The sequence below is a fragment of the Lolium rigidum genome, chromosome 7 (assembly GCF_022539505.1).
Source record: "Lolium rigidum isolate FL_2022 chromosome 7, APGP_CSIRO_Lrig_0.1, whole genome shotgun sequence".
NCBI lineage: Eukaryota > Viridiplantae > Streptophyta > Magnoliopsida > Poales > Poaceae > Lolium > Lolium rigidum.
Window position 1 is genome coordinate 87,263,984 of NC_061514.1, and position 10,756 is coordinate 87,274,739.

The 10,756-nt window shown below is 50.6% G+C and overlaps 1 protein-coding gene and 1 pseudogene across 1 annotated transcript; one reads left to right on the forward strand and one right to left on the reverse strand.

Annotated features, from left to right (window-relative positions):
- The first annotated feature begins 2,414 nt into the window (after positions 1-2,414).
- Positions 2,415-7,001, forward strand: LOC124671628 (annotated as a pseudogene).
- A 1,744-nt stretch (positions 7,002-8,745) lies between these two features.
- Positions 8,746-9,874, reverse strand: LOC124677975 (ethylene-responsive transcription factor 2-like). Its single transcript, XM_047213907.1, has one exon. The coding sequence runs from the start codon at positions 9,872-9,874 to the stop codon at positions 8,993-8,995; it is 882 nt and encodes a 293-aa protein (XP_047069863.1). The 3' UTR covers positions 8,746-8,992.
- Positions 9,875-10,756: the final 882 nt, after the last annotated feature.

Below are 10,756 nucleotides of genomic sequence, written 5' to 3' on the forward strand. Positions count from 1 at the left end.
GTGTGCTTACTACGTGTGAGGAGATAGTACTGGAGAACGCTAGCTGCGAGTGAAGAGAGCGCGGGGAGGGGAGTGGGGTTATAGAGTAGAGATAGCGGTGCATGGGGTTACGTGGAGGCCTGGAGCCGCGTGGGACGCATGCGGGCACCCGTGTCGGGTGCGCGGCGACACCTGCCCTCCTCGGCGATACGTACGAGGTTGTGGCCGTTCGATCCGCCGCTGGTTAGGCGGTTCCAGGGCTGGATCTGCATTCTCTACACTGTCGTGGTACATCGGGACGTAGTTTGATCGCCAGCCATGATGCAAGCGTCGGTTGATTGAAATGTGCCCAAAGTCCATCGTCAGCTCAGCTTAATGGGCCGGGGCCCTCGTCCAGGGATACAAGGTAACAAGCAAAAAAAATTCGCAATCCGTATTCCCCGCTCAATGCGGGAGCAATTCGCTCCCGCTTAGGCGACGGACGGTGTGGGCCGGCCCATTAGTGTCTAGCAGGTATGGATTGTTCCCTTTGTTTTCTGTTTTTTCGGTTTTTCTCAGGTCTTTTCGGTTTTTTCTGGTTTTTTTTTATTTTTGCTGCATTGGTTTGCTGATTTCGAAATTTGTTCAGATTTGTTTTTTCTGTGATTTAAAAATGTTTATATTATAAATTTGTTCAGATTCAAAATTTGTTTAAATTTGAAATTTGTTCAAATTTGAAATTTGTTCAGACATGAAATTTGTTCAAATATAAATTTTGTTTGAATATGAAATTTGTTCAAATATGAATTTTGTTCGATTTAAAATTCTTTGTTTTTTTTAACTAAACAATTGTCAAATTTGAACATTTTTCAATTTTAAACAATTTTTTATGTTTGAACACTTTTTATGTTTGAACAATTTTCAAATTTGAACATTCTTAAATTTTGAAATTTTTGAGATTCGAACTTTTTTAGATTCAAACATTTTTTAGTTCGAACTTTTTTATTTTTAAACTTTTTCAGATTTGAACATTTTTTATAAACTGAAAGGAAAGAAAAGGGAGAAGCAATACCTTTTGTTGGGCCCAGGTTTGGAGCGGCCCACGGGGAACCTCTTCAGGCGGAGCCAACGCTGCCTCCCGCTTAAAGCGGAGAGTAGGCGCTCCCAAAAAAATTGTGATCGAACAGGTAACAAGCAAATTGAAAAGGTATTCTGAAAAAACAAATTGAAAAGGTCTCCTAAAAAGTACTTCATCCCTTTCAAAGAAGTGTCAGATATTTGTCTAGATGTGTATGTATCTAGAGGCGTTCTACTGTGTAGATATATATGAATCATGTGACGCTTATATTAGAACAGAGAAAGTAGGATTCAATCGAATAAATCAAAATTGTAGAAACCGAAAACAATCTTATTCCCCCTTCTTTGGATAGGGAGCAAGTTCGTCAATCGAAAAACTTAGTCACTAACACCATTATGTTCCTTAGGTTACAGAAACCTCAAATCGATGTGTAAACTAGGCATCTTCCATATTAGATTTATGTGTATCTGGCTACATCATTGCGATAGTTGAGGCGCATGCGGAATTAAGGTCTACGAGGTCCCGGTTCTATATTGGCCCTTGTGGATGATGTTGGAGAACCAAATGTAAACAACAACTCGATCCCTCATCTATTTCTTTGAACGATAGGTCGTCCCTAGCATAACTCTCTAGTATCGGTTTGCACTATGAGAAACCTATTGTTATGTGAAACTTGCGAACCCCAAACCATGAATATGATGGGGACAACAAGGGAATCATATTTTAATTTGTGGATCAAGTTTGTTCATAAAAGTGCTAATGCTTTGATCCGGATGTTTTGAAAAGGCTATCCTTAATTACCTAAGTTTCTCCAGTGGCCCCGCTAAAATGGGAGGGTAGGACAAAACATGTTGTGCAAATTATCTTGTTAGCATACACAACTATAATAGGAAAACACACCTACATGCACCTGAGTTAGACTAAAGTATTGTTGTCATTATGTCATTGTTATGTGCATGATCCCATCCATGTGCATCCCTATATCATCTTATGCTTACACTTTTAATCATTGGAAGTTTTACTTGTAAACTGTCGGTGAAAACTAGAAATATGTTGATGCTCTCTTTTACTTTCTTTATTTTTTTGTTACAACTGCTACATTTCACAATTTTTTTCTTCAGAATATGATACACGTGTGCGGTCGATAGTGTCGTCTTGATTCTGAAAGCCTTATTGGTAATTTTATGCTCCCATTGTGTCGAACTAATTTTTTGGTTAATACTTCTCAATGAAGATTTCAGGGATCACCTACACTTGTGGGTATCAACTACTTTATTTTCCATCACAAAGATAGAAAGAAAGAGTTGTATCAAGTAAATTATGAAAAATTCTCGGTCTTTTGCGGTGTTTGTGGTTTGCTAGGTCATTGGCATCGGGAATGGTGCTAGAGAACATGATGAGGAAAAACTCCAGTGGGGTGACTTTATCTTGGCTCGTGCTGGTCATGGACGAGGAAGAGGGCATGGTATGGGTCATGGGCCAGGTGCTGCTGGAAGAAATCCTTCAATGGGAAGATGTGGATGCCATGGTTTTCTAGTGGCTTCTTGTTTGACTGATAACAAAGAGATGAGGAGTTTGATGAAGATACAACTCATCATAGAAATTTGAATAGAAAGCAGTTGATGTTTGAACATATTATTACTTCAAATGCGGTAGAAGTACTGAATCCTCCATCTATTGTGGCTTGGACGGTCAACTTGTTTGATCCTAGGAAAAGTGATATGAACCTTGAACATAATGAAGGAACGTCGGGGCAGACGCATGCCCTTGATGCATTCAAGGAAGAAAGGCGAGACAAAAAAAACCTTTGATATCGGCAACCTCTGGTACAGATGTTGACCAGATGGAATGAAAATCTTAAGTTTAGTCGAGGCCTCTAGAAGGCCACTGCTACAACAGTGCTTTCGGAAGTTCACAACCGCTATGATCCCAGTGTTCTATTTCTGATGGAGATACACTTAGACGACTGTCCAACTGAATGTCTTCATAGGAGAGTGACGATGGACCATAAAATATATTTACGCTGATGGCCACAAGGGTGGCCTGCTTTTCTTGTGGAAAAAATAGTTGGCCTTGTCACTTAAACATAAAAGGGAAAATTATATAGATGTTGTGGTGTGGAGAATGTTTCCCGATTCACTGGTTTATGGTGAACCTAAATGGGCTGATAAATACATCTTTTGGGAACACCCTTCTTAATCATGAGTGATATGAATGAGATCGTGTAAACTTTTGAAAAAGAGGTTGCTAGCCCTTATACAGTTGCTTTGATGCGGGATTTCAGAGATGTGTTAACGGACTGTGGACTTTCGTATCTTAGATATTTGGGTAACAAATTCACCTAGCATCGAGGGGGAATTCGCAAACGCCTCAATCATGCTCTGGTTACTCTAAGGTGGAAGAATTTTGTATTGGCGTCACCTTCCTTTAAATTAGCAATTCAGGCACATCGCATTTTTCCAGGACCTTTCCGGAATGGCCAAATTAACCACCTTCCTTTTGAGCCTAGCTCGAAGATCATGCTCCTCGAGAGAGAGCATCCTATTTTCTTGAGCAATGTTTGTGGCTCCTTTGATTCATAGGATTGAAAAAACATAAGAATGTGAAACCATAGAATGCTTGGATCCGAGGAAAAAGTGTACGTGTATGATTGTAGCAAAGAAATTGTTCACGAGGTATATGACCTAATATTTTTTCTATAGGATTTATGCTACAAAATTCTTATAGAATTAGTTCCTATTGATTATATGTTCGTATGAATCAAACAACTTATGTTAAAAAAACGTAGGATTCAAATTCTACATAATTTCTATACAAATTCTATAAATTAAAGGAGTCATCAAGTTGTAAGATGACAAGAACGGTGGCAGGTAAGATGACTTTGGATTTGGACAAGACTCGCGGCTCCACGTGGAAGACTGCTTGCCGGTCCGTTGCAACTTGTGCAAAAGAATGTGGCAAGGCCCCACATGATTGATGGGGGCATTCCACACATTTTTGTGTCGACAGTAATAAAAAGAATATCGCATTGCAATTTTGCAAGCTTGTAGAATACTGACAAACTTCATAATTGTTTTCAAATTTTCTGAAACTTGTATTTTTTTTTTTTTTGATATAGAGAGATCACTGGAGGCTGGAGCTCACGTTGCGAGAGGAATTTTAGCCAAGTACTGTAATAGTACCAACTTGTGATGAAATATTCATGGAAGCGTTTGTCGTGTTTTCTTCTTTTGAACTGGCTGAACAGCACATCATCCCTTATCTAGTGACGAGATACTCATAAGTGCACGATAATGGTGCGTACTTTTCCTGCCTGAGCTGGATACATCAATCAGGCGCTACGCAAAAAAAAATCAGGCGCTACGCAGATTGGTTACAAGCAGGAAAGTATATGTACACTAGTCCCTTTTGCCCTTTCCACCCAAACATTCATCAGTCATCGACCATACCGAACTGTCCAGTGTGTAGTCCCTTCCACAAATCCAGCTGTTAACCAATTCCTCAACTTGATCTTATGCTAATTAGTGGTTCAATCAGCACAGGGAGCAACCGGACTCTCCAGATATCTCGTGCTGACGCCGGCGTCGCAGCATGATCACAGCAGAGCCATCTTTAGCGTCTGTCATCAGCACACACTTGACACTGCTCTTCGATATTTTCCTGGAAGCAGGGCGGTTCTGCGGTGTGCCCGTTATCATCGCTGTTTAATTACGAGGTAATTGCACCACAAGTACAAGAACTTGCACTCTATGTGCATTTTCATACAAAATCTTGCAAAACGTGTTCAGGTGGTACAAGAACTTGTCCTGGATGTGCACCGTTGGTACACGTGGTGTCTGGAGCTGCCACGCATCCCTGGTCCACTGTCAAAGTGTTTTTGGAGGAGTCCTTATTGAATTCGATATTTGAGGGGACATTGATGACGTTTTCTTCATTTGCGCTGCGCAGAACAAGAGGGAGCGGAGGAGATGGCTGTTCAGGAGGTCCTCGTCCCCGTCCCCTTCGCCGGCGGCTCCTCCGGCGCCGGAGCAGCAGCAGCAGCAGCAATCTGCGCCGGCGAGGTCTGCGTCGGGCCCTTCGGTGACGGATGAGCAGCGCCACGCCATCGCGCTCGCCGTGGCGACCGCGGCCACGCCATCGCGCTCGCCGTGGCGACCGTGGCCACGGCGCAGGCGGCCGTGGTCCGCCTCACCCGCCCTTCATCCAGCTTCGTGCGTGAGCACTACGCCGCCGTCATCGTGCAGACCGCCTTCCGAGGCTAACTGGTACGTAGGACACCAGCAATTGCCGCGCCGCACTTGCCACAGTAGGTTTGACGCTAATGGGTGGTTGTGTGTTTTCTTTCGACCGCAGGCGAGGCGCGCGCTGCGCGCTCTCAAGGGGCTGGTGAAGCTGCAGGCGCTGGTTCGCGGCCATAACGTGCGGAAGCAGGCCAACATGACACTGCGCTGCGCGTCCAGGCGCGGGTGCGCGACCAACGGATGCGCCTCTCGCAGGACTCCCTCTCCGCCGCCGGCGCCGCCGCCTGCGGCAGCAGCAAGTCCTCATACAGCGTCTACACATTCACCTTCTGGGACTCCAAGTACACCCACGAATACGCCGAGCGACGCTCCGTGGTCCATCACCGTCTGCAACTCAACCAACCAACATCGCATCTCAAGTACTACCAATCTATAGTATTTCCGTAAATGTTTGATTGATGGTGATGGATTGGGTTGGTTTGCAGGAGCGGTCGAGGGACGGCAGCAGCTTCGCCACCGACGACTGGGATGATCGGCCGCGGACGATTGAGGAGATCCAGGCCATGCTGCAGACAAGGAAAGACGCCGCTCTCAAGCGTGAGAGAGCGCTCTCCTACGCCTTCTCCCATCAAGTAATAATGCGTTTGGTGATTGCATTTGCTGAGATTACAGTATGTTCGATCTTACTGATTGGTTGCTGCCGTGTTTTCATTCACAAGATTTGGAGGAACCGTGCCCCGTCCGCGGAGGAAGAGATGGACGTCGACGGGCTGCCGCGCTGGGCGGAGAGGTGGATGGCGTCACGAGCATCCTTCGACACCAACAAGAGCAGCTCCCGAACCGCCGCCGCCGCCGCGCCAGGACGCGCGTCCACGGACCACCGCGACCAGGTCAAGACGCTGGAGATCGACACCGGCCGCCCCTTCTCCTACTCCACGCCTCGGCGTCAGGCGCCACCGTCGCAGCACGGGAGCGGCTCGCCGATGCACCGGGCGCAGCACCACCACCACTCCACGGGGACGCAGTCGCCGGGAAGGCGCGCCCGCCGATCCAGGTGCGCTCTGCGAGTCCGCGCGTGGAGCGCGGCGGCGCCGACGCCGGCCGGGGCAGCTACACGCCGAGCCTCCACTCCCAGCGCCACGCGTCCTCCGGCTCGGCAGTGCCGAACTACATGGCGGCCACGGAGTCGGCCAAGGCGCGCATCCGCTCCCAGAGCGCGCCGCTGCAGCGCCCCGCGACCCCGGAGCGGGACCGGCCGCAGACCGCGTACAACCTCGCGACCGGGATCGCCAAGAAGTGGTTGTCGTTCCCCGTCCCGCTGGACACGTACGGCGGCAGCGGCGGGTACGCGCAGAGCCTGCGGAGCCCGAGCTTCAAGAGCGCGACGGGGCGGTTCACCTCCGAGCAGCGCTCCACCGTGTCGTCCTTGTTGTGCGCGGAGAGCGTAGGCGGGGAGCCGATCTCCCAGTCGTCCACCACCGACGTCCACCGTTGGCTCCGCTGAGCCGGGCCGCCGGCGGCGAGGTGTTCGTTGTAATGCCTGCGTGCCCTTGCTCTGCTATTTTTCTTTTTCTGTCGTAATCTATTTTTTTTGCTGTGCCTTTTCGTGTGATTCTGTGCGGTGGGTCTGGAGGGTCAAGGCGTTAGTTGGGGTGAGGACCTGTTCGCAATTATTCTATTTCTTCGACGCTGCAATGAAAACCCTCCTCTCCAGCCTCGAAACGCCACGTGTCGCCACCACATTGAATTGTATGAGTTATGCACGTCCAGGACAAGTTTTTGTATGAGTGGAACACACTTTACAAGATTTTGTATGAAATTGCACATAGAGTGCAAGTTCTTGTACTTGTGGTGCAATAACCTCTTTAATTACGTCTCGGATAAGCACGAGCTTGAGAGATTTTTTTTAGTGTCGTGGTTAGTTAAAGATCGCCGAGGATTGCTTCGTGCTCTGCACCTCTTTGCTTGATGGTTGCAATTTGCAAAAGCAGACGGCGACCACCTCGGCCTCGCCCTGCCCACTTGCTCTAATCCTGGAACCCCATCACGACTTTTCCCCTCGAATTATGGGAGATTGATTGGTTGATCTTGCACCTGGGAAGCCTCGTGTTTGTTTAATGCTAGGGTTTTTGGCGGTTTGGAGGATCATTTCATTCGGCATTGTTTTATCGATTCATGTTTAAGATACTGTAGCAGAAATAAAACTTGTGAGGTGGTGCTCCTGTCATTAAAAAGACGGAAGAAGTTCTTTCTTTGCAAACCAAATCATAACACTATTTGAGCCTCAACAAGGAGGGTTGCTCCGGTGCTCCCCCTAAATAAAGTTGAAGAGTTATAGTTGGATTTTTTTTTCCTATGTTGGGTCCGCCGAAACCCATATCCAGCTAATGTATACCCGTCTATGTTGATACGGTATGTATACGTCGCGTAAGAAAAAAAAAAGAGGTCACGTGAACAAGATCTTTATAGGATCTTTCTATTTTTGCACACGCACGTGACTGTAGATACGTACAAAAACAAGGTACACCACAACACGGACCATACGGGCCTGTACAGGGTTGTACGGACGGTGCATCTACACTAAAATTACAATCGTGCCCTCGCTTTGCCCTCGCTTACGAACAAGTATGACAAAATCTTCATCGTTATTGTGTTTGATGGGCCTAAAAAATTTCCAGGGGAGGAGCACCGGAGCAGAAGTGCTCAACAAGAGTGTCTCATTTTTCAACTGTTAACAACAACGAATGTACAGTAGCTGATAAAAAGAACAAAATCCAGCGAGAGATTCATGAATTTGTTGGTTGCTTGAACTGAATTCGTACTCTAGGGTCCATGACATAACAAAGGGGGAAATGCAGTGATTCATTCATGAATTTGTTGGTTGTTTGAACTGAATTCGAACCCTTGGGTCGATGACATAGCGAAGGGGAAAATGCAGTGTTCCATTCATTTGATGGCCGCTTGAACTGAATCCAAACTCTTGGTCGATAGACTGCATAACAGAGGGGTTTCTTCTCCATGTCTCCTCCAACCCTGTCCCTAGAAATGTTAGTAGTTCATTTGTTGGTTTGCTTGAACTGAATCCAAACCCTTGGGTCGATGACACAACAACGGGGCAAATGCGATGGTTCACTGATGCATTTGTTGGTTGCTTTAGCTGAATTGGAACTCCAGGGTCCATGACATAACGAAGGGGCAAATGCAGTGATTCATTCACTGAATTCGAACTCTTGGTCGATACACTACATAACGAAGGGGGGAAATGCAGTGATTCATTCATGAATTTGCTGGTTGCTTGAGCTGGATTCAAACTCTTGGGTTGATACAGTGCATAACAAAGGCGATTCTTCTCCATCTCCCCTTCCATTTCGCTGGATCACAAGGGTGTAACAATCTCACGACACCACACTCTGACGACAGTGACGCAAGTAACTATAGGACTCAAGACGAACCACGACAGGTCTACAGTGTCGCCTCGACCCACTTGGGCGAGTTGCACCGAGCGGAGGAACTATCTCGGCTCCGGCACGCCCAATTGCTCCGATCTTATCGATCCACCGGCCGGGATATCCAATGGAGCCGTCGCTGTGTTGCTTTGGCTTTGCACATTGGGTCGCCGTCGACCTCGCACTTGCGCAACTGTGCAAGGCAGGCCGCTGTCACGAACCAGCACTAGTTGCTAAAATCCGTTCCACATTGTCACTGCAAGCGGGGCCTAGCTGACGAGCTGCTGCACGCGCACCTGCTCGACGGGCGCGGCGGGGAACCAGGCCTGCGCCGGGCGGGTGAGCTGGGAGGGCGGCGGGACCAGGGCCATGGCCATGGACGCGGCCGCCGCCTCGCCTCGTTTTCTCCTCTTCGGGGACGGGCCGGACGAGGTGGAGGAGGTAGAGTGTGAGGAGGACGAGTCGGAGGTGGCCGGCTCGGGCGACGGGCGCTTGTCGCCGGCGGCTGCTGCGGCGGCGGCGTGGGCGGCGGCGATCTCGGAGCCGATGCGGAGCGGGAAGTTGAGGAGGGCGCGGGAGCCGCGCATGCGGTAGGCGGCGCGGTCGTAGGCGACGGCGGCGTCCTCGGCGGTGTCGTAGGTGCCGAGCCAGACGCGCGCGCCGTTCCTGGCCGGGTCCCGGATCTCCGCCGCGAACTTGCCCCACGGGCGCTGGCGCACCCCGCGGTAGTGCTTGCCCCGGGCCACCGCGGCGGCCTCCTCCTCGCGCCTGGGCGTGTCCTCCTCGGTGGGGTAGCAGTCGAGCAGGTCCGGCTCGAGGGAGGAGGCGCCGGCGTCGTCGACGTAGGAGCAGGAGGAGGAGTCCGGGGAGGACGGCAGCGGCTCGGGCTTGACGGCGGCGAAGGAGCCGTCGGGCAGCCAGCCGCAGGAGAAGGCGTCGCGGAGCGCGCCGTAGACGACCATGTCGTCGGCGTCGTCGGCGCGGAACGGGAGCGACTCGCTCCACTGGTCCGCCACCAGGCTCCCGAAGCTGGCGCTGCGGCAGTACGCCGGCCTCGGCCTCCCCGCCTCCGGCGCGGATGCGGCCGCCGTGTCGTCCATGAGGTGCTGCCTGATGGTGTCCAGCACCGTCGTCGCCGGGTTGAGCAGCATGGTGGTGTTCCTCTGCTTGCTCGCTCTGTCTGTCTCGTAGGATCACTGTGTGTGAACGAAGTGAAGGTGGCGTGGCGAATGGTCCGATTCGGGTCGGGGTAGCGGATTATATAGTCGGAGCGGGGGGTCGTGGTTCGTTGAACTTTCCTTGCGTCGGATGGATCCACGTGAGGGAATGGGTTCCCATGGGTAAAATAATCGGGAAAAGGCAGAGGCCCAGGTGAATGTGAGGTGAGGCCGATTTCGTTTAGTGGACATGTATTTTTATCCTTGCCCTTAAAAAAAGGAAAATGATCCTATTCCCTCGGGGGATCGCACGCTCGCGTCCCCCGGCTCCATCGTGCGCCGCGGCCTTGAGGGCCCACCTTATCTCCTCTCCCTTCCATCGTTTTCCTTTCTTCTCCCCATCCCGTGAATACGGCTTTCCATCCCCGCAGCGCGCAGCGATCAGCGACTCCGGCCATCCAACCCCGCAGCCCGCCCCGTCAAACAGCATCCGCGCCGCCTACCCCCATCCGGGCCTTCTCCCTCGCCGATCTCGCCGTCAAGCGCCTCCAATCGAGCCACCGCGTGCGGAAACCCCACCTGCTTGCCGGCCGCTGTCGACGACGAACCAGCGTGGCCTCGAGCGCCTCTCCCTCTCCCAGGTCTCCCTGCTACACCAGTACGGCTGGAACGCCCCTAGACGGTGCGGTTCGGCTCCGCGCTCGTCCAGGAGGAGCCTCCAGAAGCTGCTTTTTTTACGGTGAGCGGAGGTGCTACTACCGGCGGGCGCCACTGCTGCTTGCGGTGGGCGGAGATGTGGCGGGCGCCTTTGCTACGTCCCGCCGGCGGTGGAGCAGCACGGGAGGCGGGGGAGGTGCAAACCGCAAGGGAGCGGAG